The sequence below is a fragment of the Phycodurus eques genome, chromosome 4, assembly GCF_024500275.1.
Source record: "Phycodurus eques isolate BA_2022a chromosome 4, UOR_Pequ_1.1, whole genome shotgun sequence".
Classification (NCBI taxonomy): domain Eukaryota; kingdom Metazoa; phylum Chordata; class Actinopteri; order Syngnathiformes; family Syngnathidae; genus Phycodurus; species Phycodurus eques.
In genome coordinates this window covers 27,553,036-27,570,711 of record NC_084528.1, presented here as the reverse complement: position 1 = coordinate 27,570,711, position 17,676 = coordinate 27,553,036, and the positions used below count along the sequence as shown (strand labels likewise).

The 17,676-nt window shown below is 42.5% G+C and overlaps 1 protein-coding gene across 3 annotated transcripts in view; it reads right to left on the bottom strand.

The window, feature by feature from the left end:
• The window catches only part of creb5b (cAMP responsive element binding protein 5b), a 46,545-nt gene extending 33,201 nt beyond the window's left edge, over positions 1-13,344 (bottom strand). For 2 of the 3 annotated variants that reach the window (XR_009768454.1, XM_061674960.1), the window contains exon 1: positions 940-1,009. Coding sequence is in view for 2 of the 3 variants with exons in the window: in XM_061674960.1 (XP_061530944.1) it covers positions 940-962 (23 nt within the window). In the remaining variant the exon portion in view is untranslated. Of the gene's footprint in view, positions 1-939; positions 1,010-2,575; positions 2,728-4,999; positions 5,122-6,165; positions 6,260-6,528; positions 6,600-13,295 lie in introns of those variants that run through there. The other variant, XM_061674961.1, reaches the window with a different exon arrangement.
• Positions 13,345-17,676: the final 4,332 nt, after the last annotated feature.

The following is a 17,676-nucleotide window of genomic DNA, read 5'->3' as shown; positions in this document are numbered from 1 at the left end:
GAAATGCATTTAGATCGGTTAGCGACCCCTTTGCTCTTGTATGATCACGATAGCCGTGGCTTTCAGAGCCGCTCTTTCTTATTCTTTGTTTTTAAACACTGGTTTGTGTCAGTGTTGCTCCCCAAAGACCATTTTTAGGGACACGAAAGAGAAAGGCAAGGAGAAAAAAAAAAAAAAAAAAGAGGGAGAGCGAGAGAAGTCCTCAGGTTTCACAGCTGCAGGCCCAGCTCAACTCTAAAGTAAATGGACTTGAGGAAAGCCAATCCTAATTGATTCCAAGCCTCAAAGCTCTTTAGTAAACATTGTGGAGCAATGAAAATGACTTGTTATCCTAATTCATTGGATGCCCGCGCTGTGTTCAACAAAGCTGAAGAATAATTCAAGGAAGCAAAATGATGTGGTTTGGTCATTGATTTTATTTTTTCTTTCTCTTTTTGCAATATAATCTCTGCTGAGCTCATATACAAAGAAAAAAAGTGGATAGTCCTTCAGCGTTTGCTCGGAAAACTTTCAATAATAAATGAGGAGGCCTCTTTATTGTATCTAAAAGTATTTTGAGAACAGTTATGCAACTCCTTTCAGTAAATGAGCCTCAGAGGAGGAAATGCAACATTATCATAGATGAGGAAAATCTAACATACTGTACGTCTGCAGTAATTACGAATACATGCGGCCGGGGTCAAACTTTGAATTTGAGTCCGATAATAAGAAGTCACCTGGTGTTACGGAGGTTTCACTATCCACAAAAAACTTTAAGGACGCATGCAGAGAGTATATTACTGTATTTGTGATGATGAAATGAGATTGTAAAAGCAGAAAGGAGCTCACCAGTGAAGAGGTGAACATTCTTTAGTAAGGTGAGGAGTTTTTAAGGACAGGTAAACTCAGGTGAAGCAGGTCCTGCAAAGTCTAGGTTACCGGCTGTGATTGCCGCTGTACCTCCAAAGCGGATGAAATTCCATCCTTGTCCTTGACAAAGAGCCTGACGGGATGTCAGTCAGGCTTATAGTGACGGGCCTCCCATCCAATATTCACTAGCTTCTCGAGCTGTAAATCTACACAGGATAACCTCGACACAGCATGGGCCCAATGCTGAGACATCTCAATGTCTAGCTTTGCACCGGCCTGGTTTAAAGTAACAGAGCTGGCACAAATCTGAAAGTAGATGGGGGGGGGGGGGGGGGGGGGGGGAACACAACTAAGGCGACGAAGAAAACATATGGTAAATGTTTTGTTTTGTTTTAATGACACTATAATGACATATCATTATGATGAAATGTTATTGTGGTAGTTAAAATTTAAAAAAACGTCTTTTAAGGTACCCAAATATTTGTCTAGGGCACCTTTTATGCTCACTTTTAAAATGGTATTATTTATAATGAATTTAATTCTAATTTATTACGCAATTATGAAATGAAATTAAATGAATGAAATGATCAAACGGATGTAGAAAATTGCCAAGTTTTCAAATAGTTCCTACAAATAAATTAACACATTATTGAATGAGATGAATGAATAAAAAAAAAACAAATAATAATAATAATAATGAATGAATTGTAACTAACCAATTCTAGGGGGGAAAAAAAATCTATTAAATGAATGCAACAAATCTTACAGGATACTTGGTCATTTAAATGAAAGAATGAAGTGGGTTGTATTTTGCTCGCGGGCCATACTTTGCCTACCCCCTGGTCAAGTGTGTTTCAGTGTGTGGTCCTTAAAGTGCCGAGTCCCAATGAGATCATATAATTCGGAATTCGACCGAGGCAGTCATTGAAATACGCCTCTAAAGTCAAACCAAAAACAGAACAAAGAAAGACCAGCCTCATTGTCGTTGCACCTTGTGGTGTGCTCGGAGAAGGACACGAGAAGCGTGGAGCAAAAGTATTCGATGGGTTACGTGAGCGAAGATGACTCCAGATTCACTTGTCATCAAATTAAAGATAGTGGTTAACTTCTTTTTACACTTTCACACAAGGCACGACTTACTCTCATGATGGGCCTTTGTGCCAAAATGGAAGTTGACCGACATCCAGGAACGGAATGTGTTCGGCCTTAGATTTGATTCCCAGACTTCGGGTGTTGTTATTACACACCTGTGGCACGATGGCGCAAAACTCACAGAGAAACGCAACTCTATAGTTGTCATTCCCCTGCAGTGAAAAGAGCAATTTTAGAACACGAAATGTTAAACCACTGTTAAAAGCGGACACTGCTGAGGGCTTCAACAATGAGCTCATCTTTGGCATGTTCTGCTTCGGGACAATGCAGAATGAAGAGCAAAACATGGACGGCCACCCCGCTAGTAGTTCCCTACTCAAAAAGTAACAAAACGCTGACATTGCCTCAGAAACGAGCGATAATGACAATCGACACCAACACAAAGGAGACGAGCCGAGAACTGTTGCTACACTTGATGCGAAGAGATTACCCACCAATTGTTGCTTGGTGCGAAGATTTCAACTGGCGGTAAATGCTAGTTATGCTACACAAACATGTAATCCGTTTCTTGCATTCTCTCGTTCCGAATTCAATGTGAAGTCGATTACGTTGTGAGGTTGCGTGGTTTACTCGCCCGATCTGTCTGTTGGTGGACGGAGCCTGAGTGATGACGGAGCTGGACTGAGGAGAGGGTAGAGCTTGCTGGATCACTATGCTGGTGTCGTGGTTTCCCATTCTCGAGTGGGCCTGCTGGTGTTGGCCCCCCTGGCCGTGCAGAGAGATGTTCTGAAACGCAGAATACGAAAAGGTTGAGGATTCGGTGAACTCGATCACAAATGTTTTAGAACTTAGCTGGATTTGCCTTGCATTTGACGTTCAGGGCTTAAGGTTGGCCAAAAAATAAATAAATAGGGCAGACTCGACTGCGACTCCCAAATTCTGGGAGGGGTTTTTGCAAACAACTGAGCACAACTGAGACGGCTGATGTTTCCATCTTTAAGTACCGCATCTGAACATGGGTGCAATGGGGAGAACTTATCTTTTCTGCGTGTGTAAACATTTATGAAATGTCAGAAACAAAAATGAAGAATTACCACGCCATGCTGTCCCGAGTTTTAAATGTAAGATGGGCTCATGGGATGAGTTAGGGGGAAAAAAACAAAACAAACATGGCTTTTATGTGGTTGCGGGCTTAGCCAAAACTATTGAAGCGAAAGAGTTGCTTTCTGTAACTCAGTGATATGTTTGTCTTCCTCTAACACTTCCAATTCCGTCACTTCAAACTTCATTTTGCACCTGCAGAGCTCTACCAAATGTTCCATTGTGAAAACCGTCAGCATTACCTCAATGACAAAACTGTCCTTTAAATACAGCGCTTTCCACCACTTTTACACCTGTTGCCAACAGCGCGCGTCATCTGTTATATTGAGTGAACACGCAATTTATTATCCGTATTTTGAGATCTCAATAAAAGTGGGCAAGGTTAGTAGATCACTCGCCACACCGCCACCGACAGCACGCACAATCTGTTCGAGTGAACGAGCAATTTAGCGCCCACTATTTGGAATCTTAGTAAATCAACCCTTAAAGGGACAGACAATGAAAGGTTCCCGTATTTACAAATTGCTCAATTAAACGACTAGAATACTTTGCAAGACTTTTTTTTGGAAGCTTTTGTCATTTTATTTCATGATTCATTGTTGATAATGGCAATAAATGTCGTTTGAATTTGCTTTTCATACATTATCGTGATGTACTTTGATGCAGTTAGAGGAAATTAGACTTTTTTTCACTAAAGGGCACATTCTTTCAGTGCTATCATTTATTCAATTCTGTGTATTTTGCTTGCTGGGACTCGCCCCCTGCCGACTCAGCAAGGCATCCCTTCATGAAGCATACAGAATGGGGAGGCTCGACATGACTGACCCAGGCACAGACAAGATCCAGAGTCAAAACACTTGGACAACATGCCTATGTACAACATGCACCAAACATTTTTCCAGACAGGAAGATTAGATAAGAAGCCTGTCTCGTGATGATTTGAGAAGTAGCAAAGCATCAGCTTCATCTGACAAATCTACAAAGCGTACTGCATGATGATATGTTTATTTTCACTGCAGAAAGGACTCTCCCAATCATTTGTGTATGTCTGCATGGGTATTGTCAACTCTGAGGAAGATGGAGGACACCCTTACAAGACTGGACTTTTATTTGAAGTTACAGGACGAGAACTTCATCTCTCATCTCCTCACCTGTGGTAGATGACAAATCTCCACCTGCTAGCCAGGACTGTCAACGCCAACAAGACCGATGAGAGAGCATAGATTGGGACAGTAAGGCTGACGACAGCACACAAAACAACATTTTTAGAAGGCTTTTTACAGATGTTGTTTGTTTTTCAATTTGTGTTACTATAATAGCGTATAAAAGCATATTGGCAGTAAAGCCCAGTTTCCATCAAGTAGTGCAGAATGAACTATGAAGCCATCATATCATCATTTCCTCCTACGAGCATGAAGGCGCAATAGTGAGAGAGATATTCGAACCTTCCCGAGATCTTTCAATCCTGTCTCAGAGGTCTACAGATAATTCCTTTGACTTCATGCTTGGTTTGCGCTCTGACGTGCACTGTCAACTGTGGGTCCTTATGTCGGCAGGTGCCCACCTTTCTAAATCATGTCCAATCAACTGAATTTACCACGGGGGGGGGGGGACTCCAATTAAACTGTAGAGACATTTCAAGGATGATCAGTGGAGATAAGATGCACCTGAGATGTGAATACGCTTTTTTTCAAATGCAATTGCAAAAAAAAAAAAAAAAACTTTTGTTTAAATTGACATAAGTGGGTGTTGTGTTGATAATTTCAAGTTTTGGAATGAGGCGGTAATATAACAAAGTCTGGAAAACTTTCAGAATGCACTGACTGTACTGCTTGCGATGAAAAAGTGACACCGCCAGATAGGAAGTCATCAGCACCTGACCCGACCTGACCCCTGTCAGAGTGCACGTGGCTTCAGGTTGACCGCTTTTAACCCGAGGCTACTATTCCCGCAGTACCTGTTTGGAGTCCTCTTCTTCCTGGGCCTTGCAAAACTCCTGCTCAATGGAGCAGTCGAGCTCGCTGAACAGTCCCACCTCCTCGCAGTTCTTCAGGAAACGTGTTGGCGTTGGCGTCTGGTCTGGGGATCAAGGAAAAAGTACAAGCATCATTATCACTAACTTCTAATTTATCTATTGTCGGAACTTCTATCGTAGGAATGCCATTGTTTAATTGTTAAAACGGCTCACTATTTTCGGCCCTGGTGCGACGTTACATTTGGAGCATTCACCTAACCCCTCTTGAAAAACCAAAGGTTCACTACTGTAATGTGGTTGCTATTATTTTGAAGACAGCATGAGAACCTTTCAATTTGCTAGGGCAGGAGAGACGCTTCTTTTGACAGCACTAGCGCAGCTGATAAAGTGCAGATCTCACGCAGCATGTGGGGGTCTCATTTGTTGAGCCCACTCAAACGTATTCAACTTGGCTTTGTGGGGGGTGCACACAGATCAGGTTTCAGACAGTTGAAGGTGATTTTAGGATCAGGGTTGTTTCAAAGGCTAAAAGCATAGCTCAGAGTCTGTTTATCTACTTTCTGGGGACCACGGCTTGCCTCACTCTGAGTTGCATGCTGACCTATGAACCCAAATGAGGTTTTTTTTTTTTTTTTTTTGGCTCCGGCATATTTTTTTTCCCCCTTTTCTTTTGGAGGGCTAAAAATGCTCGAAAGAAAAAATGAGAGTACTGGTATTTAGTTGATGATAAAATGTAATTACGAAATGATTTTGCAAGCGAATAAATCAATGAACTACTCACTGCCCGCGACCCGAGTGAGGATAAGCGCTACAGAAAATGGATGGATGTTGTTATTAATCGGGACCTTTCGTTGTTGTTGTCTTGCATCCAAATGCAATCCAAATGCTAGTGGGGGAATCAAACCTAGGGCCCCTCTGTCACAAGTCACATTCATCACTGGCTTCCCCATAAATGAACCTGTCATGCTTGACCAGAAGATCAATGTTAATGATTGCCCAATGCAAATCGACCGAGTGTCAAAACGTTCGGTCAACAGGATTGTCTCAGCCGTGTGTCAGAATCTCTTCAGGCAGCCGCTGTATGCGTCACATGGCTGTAAACCAGGCACGCCGTGAAGATTACAGCCGAGTGGCAAGCCTTCACTCACCTGATAACAAGTTGTCGTTCTTTATGGAAGGAAACTTGAGGGTCATCTCATGTTTGTGTCGATGAATCATTAGATGGTCTTCGGTGGGGAATCGCTGTAGGGAAGATGCATAAATACAACAATTATTCAATTGCATTATATCTTTAAAGCACTTTTTTTAGGGAATACGGTTACAAATGTAAACATTTGTAATATACAAAAAAGATCCTGAGGTCTTTTTACAGCCGTTCTTCCGTTCATCCTTGATATGCGAGGCACTCACCTCCTCCTCCGTCGACCTCTGCGTCCTCCTCTTCACATTACCCGGATCAACACACACTTGTACACGCTATGCAGTGTAGTGTTTCGTCTTGACACACTTACCTGCGAACAGCCGGGAGCGTTGCAAACATACGGTCTTTCCGGGTCTGAGTTCATCACAACTTCTCATGAAACTAAAAAAAAAAAAAAAAAAAAATTAAAAATTAAAAAAAGGCCAAAATCAGGAAAATAAAGAGAGCGAGTGACGCAGATTTTCACCGCAGCATCATCCTACAGGGAAAAAATACACTCATTGTGTGGCATAAAACTATATTGCACCTGTAGCAGCTGCAAGGTAATTTCAGTAATAAAGGACGTCGGCTCACATTTCACTTTAAATTATAATAATGTAATGGGTTGTGGTTTTCAAGGACTGAAAATGATGGATTGAGCAAAGTCTCCTCTTGGGACACCTGACAAACAAAGCTGGTACAGAATTTGGAGGCAGACCACATCTGCTGGCTAAAGGTTACGGGGAAATTGTTTTCACCTCAATTGTTTCTGTAATTTGCCAAATTAGAGAAAAATGAGAGAAATTGGGTAAGACACTTAAATGTTACACTTGAAACTCATTTTAGGTTTTAGGGATTATATCTTCAAGTTTCATCATAAAGCAGTCGTTTCACTGTCGAAATCACTTCGTCAGGTCTTATGACAGTAGAAAGAAGAAAGGTGAGATGTGGCAGAGCAGCACCGCATGACAAATAATAAAATGTAGTTTTTGTGTGAGAAGTTCAGGCAGTAAGTTTAATGACTAATATTAGGTGCTACCGTTACGTTAGTTTTTTTATCTCCGTCGCTTGTGAAGGTAAAATGTTTTATTGATCTTACATTTAAGGTTAATATGTCTTACAACTAGTTCCCAAGGCATGAGTCACCTCTCCCCAACTATAGAAGAACTTGAGCGCCTTTGTTTGTATTTTACGATGGCGTCTGTTTGATTCTGGAATCGTTTCTAACGGCGTGGGAAAATTGTTTTGAAATCCGAACAAACTGGAGGTTGATTTTCTGGAATGGAGCGTGTCCACCCTCCGACGTTCGACTATATTAGAGTACTGCATTTATTCACAGCGCATACGCACTTGTTAAGAGACACACTGAAGCACTTGGAGAAGAATCGGGGGTGTTTAATGCCTCGCTCAAGGGAACATTACTTCTCTATGACCCTGCCAAATCCTTTGGCAGTTGGGCATTCAAGACGATAAAATTAAAGACACTACCAATATGAATGAATTTATTTGTTTACCAGGTGCTGCCAAACATACAATTTGCTATACTGACGTCATGGGCAGGTATCATGCCGTGCCATTCAGTCATTATTTTATATTCTACAATCATGAAAAGAAAAAAAAAAAAAAAGAGTACTAAAATAATCTACAATGAAATGTAAGGCATTTTGTAAAAGTAGCATGTGTCATACCTATGTTCAATTTTAAAGAAAATTCTTTTTAAAAACTCCACAAAGAATTATAGGTGACGTGCTCATCCCTCTTTTCACTTACAGTGATTGGAATGTAGACATGGCACCAACAAAAAGGGTAGAACTGCATTCGGGTAAAAACGCATTCGTGGTAGAGCATCAGACAAAAAAAAAAAAAAAACAATTTAACGACTTCTCAAGATCGATCCAAGGCCGACTCTGTGGCGTTTTAAAGGCTCTGATGCCCAAGCGCGTTTGTGGAAAATACAACCTCGACTCGACGCTGCAAATGCGAAACTACGAGCGGGGATTGACTACCTGTCTCAATTGCAAAGTCCGTTTGATGAACCCATCTAACGCTCAACCTTGTGGGCGAGATGAGCGCTACATCCAAGGACATTTGGCAAAATGAACTACAGTAATGGGGATACGTTCGTCAACGGCCCAGCTTCAAATAAGAGCCTGGATAGCTTTTATCCGGAGAGCAACGGACTTTTAATCTGAAGGTCCAGGCTTCAAGTCCCGGTACAGGTGGAGACTTTTCACACAGTTATGCTCATGGAGAATCACACTTCAAACCCAAAATTTGAGCAAGAGCATCAGAGGATTTTAAAAAGGAGTCAGCATGCGTTCTTTGTCCCACTGCAACTCAAGTTTGTGTTTAGGTCCTCCCCGCACCGCCATTGCAGGCTTTTCAATCACTGTTTACGCAATTCTTGCTCCGACACACTGGAAACAAGCCTATTTAGGGATTAAGACACTAATTTGTGTCCAATTATGCACAAACCAAATGTTTTGTTTGTTTTTTTATCTCAAGAAGCAAAACGGAAATGTGGTACAGTGTGACTGATAAATGATCAATAACGATGTTAAACATTTTACCCACACAATCGGTGACCAAATCAAATCTGACCTGTTTTGGGAAAGGTTGCATAACCTCGCCAATACATTGCACATTCTGATTAGAATCATTATTATACTTTATGCAAATTCCAGGACAAGAGTGTGACACACACAAGCTCATTTATCCTCTTATTGGATAAATAGCGGTACTGAAGAGACGTCGGCTCGTACGTTTTGGGACGGTATGATATTGCGTTTTGTTTTGGGGTTTTATTTGTATGCAGGCGCATGTCATTATCTGATTGGCGGATGCCGAGGCCCTATGTAAAAATGCACCCAGTTGCAACAGTCGCTGTGTTCTGCGTAACACCAAAGGCTAATAAATGTCTTCTGCAGAGGATGCAGCAGAGGATCTACTTCCTGCGGGTTCTGAGAAAGCACGGCCTGCGACATGAGGCAGTTCTACACAGCGGTCATCGAATCAGTCCTGTGTTTTTCTATCGCAGTCTGGTTTGAAAAAGGACAAACTCCGACAATCAAAACTGCTGAAAAGATTGTCGGTACCTATAGCCACCCTTGAGGACTTGCACGCTGCCAGAACTAAGACAGGAGCGTGCAAAATCCTCTCGGACCCTCCGCATCCCGGTCACCGGCTCTTCCGGCTCCTTCCCTCAGGTAGGCGCTACCGATCAATGCAAACTAGAACCAGCAGACATTCCAACAGCTTCTTCCCTCTTGCCATCAACTTCTTCAACAGAAACAGCTAAGCTACAATTCCATTGCCACATGCCGCCAATTTGTTTTGTCTTGAGTTTGTTGTCACATTTCTGTCGGGCCAATGATACATTACTCACTGTAGTAGTCTCGCCACGCTGCACTCTCTGCATATCTGTTGTTGACCAATAGTGGCCACTCATGCCAGAGTAGCATCCGCCCCACCTGCACACTGACTGAGGAGTATCCGCAACATTTGCACCATCAACATTGTCCCAGATGATCGCGCTACTAGACACTTTAAACCGCATACATTCCTTGAAGTCTCGGCGGCCATTGCACCGGACTATTGCAATATTAGTCATTCGAACTGCTCTAATTGCGAGAGGACTCTGCATCTTTTTGCACAATTGTCACAAAAAAAGAAAACGGCATTACCAGATAACTAGCAACCCTTTATTGCTCAGTGACTGTTTTTCTCGATGTCTTTATGTCTCCAAAGTGTTCTCTGACAATTGACTGTCTGTTGTCGTACGAGAGCGGCTCCGACTACCGGAGACAAATTCCTTGTGTGTTTTTTGGACATACTTGGCAGAATAAAGATGATTCTGATTCTGATTCTGATTCTGATTCTGTTATGGCTCTGATGTAGCAATTTTGCGGTGCCTCTTTATACAAAAGGCTATTGAAGCGTACGGCCTGAATTTCCCCTGATTAATGATGATGACTGGTGGTTTACCCTGATTAATTCCTCCATATTGCACCTAATATTTGTCATTTATTCCACACAACACATTTATGATTATTTTACCTTTGGGCATGTTCAAGTGGGCAACCAGATGTCAACTACTTAAATGTGTCTTTTTCATGGCTACAGACTTATTTCCTCAAGCGCAGTCAAAACACTCAAATATTGTGTTATGCTAAGCAGTGCTGTTTTCCCAACAAGCTGTGCTTCATGAGCAAGCTTGCAGAACAAGGTCTGGACAGGGTCTCTCTGTCAGGGACCGACGAGGCCCTGCTCTTGCTTGCTGTCACCAGGTTGCTCTGGGCCCCGGAAAACTCAGCCGGTCCCCTTTGACACAACAAACAAAATATGAACCAAAACTGCACGAAAACCGGCGGGCTTCATACGCCTTTTTCGTTGTCACTTGTTCTGTTTCTGCCTCCTTCTTGAACATGTTACATGTTCGTACATACGGCAGCTTGACGGGGGGGGGGGGGGGGAATAAAATAGAGTGACCCAGATGAAAAATATGTCTTTCTGCATTTCAAATAGATCTTTAAGCACATTTGCCAAGAAATTCAAACCGCATGAGGTGAAAAAGGGGTAATCATTCATTCTGTGAATGACCCGATCACTTTCACACTTCTCATAATCAGTGCTAAATGTCCTTTCCATGAAAAGGCCACTTGGCTCTAATTTGATATAGACGTCTGAGTTTAGCAAAGGAAATTTGGTTACGCTTTACATTAACTACAACCTGATGTGTGCGCAGGGGAAGGATTAAAGGTGCAGAGTACAATTTCAAGAAGAAGTAAGGGAATGCAATGAATTCTCCAGGTTGAGTGCATATTCGAATTTCAACAGCACATCAAGGGACCGCGAGGCCGGGTTGCAAAGGCGTACGGGGTTAAAGCAAGCGAAAACATGCACAGCGATTCAAAGCTCCGGCTCCCCGCAGCCGAAGCCTTTGACAGCGCAGGTTCAAGGTGGGATCACGACAATCCCTCGGGCGGGGGTCCTCATTGACAATATGTGTGCGCAACCTCGGGCTCTTCGACCGAACATGAAACAAAAACACTGACCGAGTGTACAACTCAATAGCTGTCACTTGCTGCTGTCTTCCGCCACATGGCAAACAACGCTAACAACTATTAGCGTAGCCTCTTCCGACATCACTAACGTTCATTCTTAATGTTTCAAAAGTGTTGACTGAACCGTGCGTGATTTCAAATATTTAGGCCATAATTAGGAGAGAACGGTTTCACCTTGAACACATGTAACGACCATCACGAAACAAATGGAATGGGAATGCAGGTCATATTTCACGTGCAGCTGGATAATCAACAAGCTGATTCGAAATATGGTAAGAATTATGTCCGCTTTAAGGTAATAAGCGTAGGTGTCTACATAAGCAACGGCTCCATTTTAAATTCTGGAGGCGATCGTAGGCGAGTGGTTAAAAATGCCAGAAATAACGGGTCTCCGGTAGGATACGTCGTCGGCTAAGTTACCCATGAGCAAGGCGTCCAAGTCGTGGTTAACACCCTTTTCTGTGCAGGATTTTAAAAAGGTTTCTGTTTAAGTCCCGCCTTCCTGCATGTGTGCAGTCTGACTTTCCCATCATGGGCCATCTTCTCGGTAACGATTCGTGCAACCGTAGGGCCGTCTACGTGTCAGTCATTACACGCTGCACTTTGATTGGTTGCGAGTTCGCTCAGTGTGTACGCGTGTCAATCATTACCCACGGCAGCAAGAATTACCTTCTGACTTAGTTTACGCATACTGTACACCGAAATAGTTTACACTTACAGTGGCACATAACGCTTACTCGAGGCCGCCGTTATTATTTGAGTTCGTTGTTTTCGATTCTAATGATGAATGGAAAGTCTGTGGCAATACTTGTTGATTGTGTAGAAAAATACAACAAGCGATAAAAAGAATAAAGTCACAATTAGGCTTATGATTCTCATCTTAAGCACGTTTCCAAAAAAATAAGTCATCCATGTCGCCACTAATGCTGTGTTTACCGTGACTGATTAAAAGCAGACAACAAATTTACGGTAGAGTTCAACCATGACAATAAAAGCACATTCATCTTTTGAAAACCATTCACGTTATGTCCTACATAATAAATGCAACTCAGTGCAAGAGTCGGCAACAGCCTTCTCTGAAACTGTTGCCTGATTTTCTAGGCGTATGCGTGTATACGCATGCAATGTCATCCATATACTGTACCCGCAAATGTAATGAGCGCTGAATAAATAATACTATCATCAAGCTTAAAGCTTTTATATGAGGCATTTGATTACTATAAATAATTTAAAAAAGGACGTCGTGGATAATAGTGGAAGGCTACATCATCATTTATCAACACCCACAGCAGCATGCGCCGGACACAAGTGGTTATTGATAGTGTGTCGCATAGACATAATGATATTGGGGAGTAATCAAAATGATTGTATTAGTTGTGTGTGTGTGGTGTTGTTGTTGTTGTTGTTGTTGTTTTGTAACCCCGTCAACACAAGCTTGCGTAAAGTAAGCCTCGTCGAACACCAAATATGGACTTAGCAGCCAAATGTGGACGCATTTGTTGCCACGACTCTCTTTCCTTTAAGTCGACGTGATGCGAAAACACTTCATCGAAGATCTGCGGTGGGCTGCAGCGCGCGCACCGCACGCCGGCTCTGCCTATCCCGAGATGGGACGAGCGTGACAATCGCGAACGGGAAAACTATCCGGACGAAAGCAATCCGCAACGCATCCAATGTCATGACAATAAACACGTTGTGCAATTATCCGCGCTGAGACATTCCATCGAGCTTGCGATCAATTCTGCGGACTTTCGAACTTTAACGGTCAACACCCAACGTGACATGTCACGCTGCAGCCAATCCAGCGACAGCATCGTGACACTCAATCGCAAGTAACGCGCATCCATCCAGGAAGAAATCATATACAAGCGTGTCACTCGAACGGCAGAATGCAACGGCTGTTGCATTCAAAAGTAGCGAGGATGGAGGGGGGGGGGGGGGGAAACAAAAAAAACAACAACAACAACAACAACAAAACAGGCAAAGCTGCGGGGTCGCATGCAGCGTTCCCCCCTGCGAAGCTTTTTCAACTTACCAAACAAGTGTAGAAAACCTGAAGCAGCCTCTCGGAAGAAACCACGTTGGACTGAGAAAAGATTACAATACGATCTATTTAGAGAAGCATAACGTCACCCCCCGGGTGACGTCACGTGGGATTCCTGAAGTTCTAAATCATTGCAGTCCGCTTGGAGGCGGCGCGAGCTGGGCGGGGTTTGCAAGTGCACACACAGCGAGAGGATGGACCCGGGCGGCGGACTGCGTGGGGCCGGAGTGGGTGCGGTCGCGCAAAAACTGGCGCTCCGGTACCGGCCAATTAAGTATGCTGCAAACACTGGCACTGGAACTGGACTCAAGCTGACACCCGATATGACAATAATACGACGTTCGAGTGAGAGCTACTTTTACGCGCACGAGTTGCTTGACTTGTAAAGTGTCAAGGACAAATTTTAGTTCAAGAAGGGATGTGCAGGGTGGATGGATGGATAGTGATTATTTTACCATTCGGGGAAATGAACTCTTAACACATTCACTGCCATTAACGGCTTTAGAAGTCAAATATCCGTGTTACCTGGGAAGGCTGGAAGTGAGCGCGTTCATCAATCAATCAGTCAATTAATTATGTTTGACATAGTGAGGATAAGCGGACCGGAAGATGAATGAACGAATGACTGTATTAATGCCTGTGTTGTAAAGCAAAATAATGCGGAGGTCAAAACGGATGTTCCGAAGCTCAACTTCCATGTTCTGGTCCTCAGCCCTCTCAAAATCTGCAACACCCGCCTGTCCTCAAGTATTAAGAAAAGTCTTTATGGATTAAACAATGACCAAGCCCAAAGTTTTTTTACGGCCTGTAAGAGGAGTGCATTTATGTGTCTCAAGGTACAGTCTCGACAGGGCTAATTGTTGGACTCCGACTTTTTGTAGCACTGCCAAAAAGCTACACGTTTGCTCCCAATCAGTTAAAGCCAAGCCTCAAGGTTACAAAGGCAAACGCAGTAAACCCCCACAGTGTAAACTTTGAACCACTATCGTGTGTAACCTAAACGCAGACGTCGGCAAATCTCATGAGACGGAGGATCCATTCTGCTTGTGGGTTTTGCTTTTTCATTTGGCTTTTTGCAATATTTATCCGGCAAGACGAAATGCTGTCGTGTAAATCTCGCGAGACTTCAGCCCTGGAGCAAAATATGGAAAGCGGTTAAGGTTGCTGCAAAGTTGCCGGTCCACTCTCAATCATTGTAGAGAGGCTCTTGATTAGGCAGCAATCTCCAAATCGCTCTTTCTTTCCTTTCCTGGATTCCCAATTGCGGGTCTTCCATGTGTTCATGGGGAAAATATGGGCTAAATTACATTTTCCCAAAGGGGAAAAATGAAGAACTGAAGTGAACTTTACTTCGAAAGCACAACTGAAAATAAGGTGGTCTGCACAGATAAGAATCAAACTTAAGAAATAAGAACAATTGAAGATAAATAATTTAAAACAATATAACAGCGGGGAGGGAGGGGGGGGGACACACACACACATAATAAAACACTAAAACAGGTACTGAGCCTTAAGCCAAGGTAAACACATACCAATGTTAACGTCTTAAGATACAATTTTCTTTTAATAATCCACATATGATGAGGAAAAAAATCACCATGTGTGCTTACTGCCCTTAAGTGTCGTGTACTTGCGATGACCAGCACAACACAACACACACAAACAAAAACTACAAAGAAGCAAGAGTAAAAGTGAAGAAGAAATGGAAGAAGCTAGGCTAACTATTAGCTTGTCGGGCATTTTATTTGTTTTTCTTGTGCTGAGATGCCTTATGCAACGCCTTATATCAAGTTAATGGATGATTATATTTATATATATTCGGAATTGTATGGAAGAAGCTCTCTGAATGTTCTGAACTCCTATTTCAATGCAAGTGTTATATTGAGCTGTCATGGTCTTCATATCAAAAAACTAGTTGTGACTGAATCAACAGTGCCGCGCTTTTTTTTTTCTCCAACCAATTGAATTGTTGAAATCGACTAATAGAACAGAATAATTCATGTCACGCTTGGTTCGTTATTCCAACAGTTCCATGGATTTGCAACCCAAAAAAATGGTGACAAATAATCTCGCAGATATGTCCCATCACCGCTTTGCATTCGCGCCAACTGCAGTTTGTTCCACTGCGTTGTTCTCATGTGGACCTTTTTTCACCACATAAGAAGAGATTTAAAGGACTCCCGAGAACACGCCATTTATTTCGTCGCTCGGTTTGACCTGCCGGTGCCAACTGGCCGTGATTTCTGGGGGGGGGGGGGGGGGGCACAGACACTGCTGGTGAAGCCGTAGCCCGGCTCCTGGGATTAATGACTTCTCACACACATTGAGAGATGTTTACCGCTTGCCTGCGACCACTCCGCTAAGAGCACTGTCACTGAAACAATAACGCAGACTGAAAAGCCCTCATAACTCAGAGCTCCTCCGCCTGTGTCTTTTAACCAGAGCTTTAATCAACGTTTATGACATCCTTTTGTCTCTTTATTGCCAATATATTACCCAACCAGTCCAAACATTATGTTCTCAGAGAAGCAGACTATTAAGGCTGAAAAGCGCAGATGCAGTTTGGGTCAGTGACCCACACTAAAGCCCATTTGATCTATATTATACTAACCCTTTTATTGTTATGCCTTTGTGCACCACTTATGAGGAAGTTCACCTTGGAAGGCATTGAAAGCGTTGCGTGGATGGCAAAAGGTGCGAGGATCTAAAAATGCATGAAAGATCCAAAAGTAGCTTTTACGAGTGGGACTGCAGATGATTGGGTATTTTTCGCTTACTTTGAGCAGCGCGGGTTATTCTGCAGGGATGGAAAAATGTCAGGGTTGGATAGTAATGCGATATGCATTCCTCAGTATCATGCCTCAGCAAGACACGCTTGCAATGTACACATATGCATATACTGTATGTATATAGTATGAATGCAAATGCATTACCCATGTCCTGCGTTGTTTTTGTATTCATTTTTATGAAAAGTTGAAGCTCCAAAGTTTAAGTGGCATTTAACCAAACTTATTTTTGAAAAATATACCTCTTAAGTCAAACATAATTTGAAGTTAAAAAAAATAAAATTAAATAAAATCATCATATTTGATGTATCACATGACCTGTACACCTTGTGAGACTTAATCTTAGTGAGCAACCGCCGAGAGTAAGTTTTGCTTTTTTTGGGGCCAGTTTGTGTTATTTTTTATTTTTTATTTGTTATTTTTACAATTCCACCACAGACGTGTATCAGTTAAAGCAAAGCAATGTTATACTGTGCTAACCTCAGAGACATGTTCCATGGAATTGTATCCATTTATTCCCAACAGTCAGCAGCTCTCTTTGCTTCCAGTGCATATATATGCAAGTGAACGTTCGATTTATTTATTTATTTTATTTATTTATTTATTTTTTTGTCCAATCAGATTTCAGTCTCTATTATGCTGCAATGTCAATCTAATCTGCCAGGGGCCGATGTAACCTGAACTATATTAGCAATGGGACTGTTTCTTGAATAAATCACGTTTCAAATTTGCCTCCCAGTAGCCCCAAAATAACCTCAGTATTTTTCTGTCCGCTGATTGGTTGGTCGGCGCAAAACTGTTACAGACACGTTTGACCAACAAAACACGTGCATGGTGATCAGCACATTTTATTTTATTTTTTGTTGCAAGAAACCATTTTTTGCTTGAGTAAAACATTATCCACCCTCACCACGCCAAATGCCTCTTTCGCTCTAATGCCACACGTTGTTATATTGTTCTTTTCATGATACACAAAGACGCACGTTATTCATTCGCCCCACAGTCGCAGCATGGTGGTGGTTAGCTACTTGTGTAACCACAGCTTCCCTAAAGTGACCCTAATATGAGATACTGTGCGTTGGTGAAACACAGTACCATATGAGCTAAAGGAATTGATATCTGCATCAACGTATGACTCGAGAGTTGCTTGTAACAAAGAGGGTTTTTTTTTTTTTTTTTGGTGCCATTTTTTGCATCCCTAGAAAAAAAAAAAAAAGCTTGTAAAAGAACTACAAGCAGATTAACAGTTGATCCTATACAAGCATGACTGCTGAGCCTAATTCAACAAAACGTATGGGCTGGAAGGCTCCCAGTAGATAACCCGAGTGACATTCCAGCTCTCAAACACTCCAGCCTGTAACATTTACATTAGGTGGCTGGAGAATGTGCCTGTGCTGCCCGTCTGGTGCGTCTGTGGATTTATTAGAGTGTAGGACAATGTTCTCTGTACTTACCATGGACCCGAAGCGCTGTTGACATCTCAATCGGGCCGCTGTTTATGTTCCGTCTTATAAAGGAGTATAGGACCACACTGAAATGGTGGGGGATGAAAAATTGCGAGAATAAAGTTCTGAGATTGGCAGAAT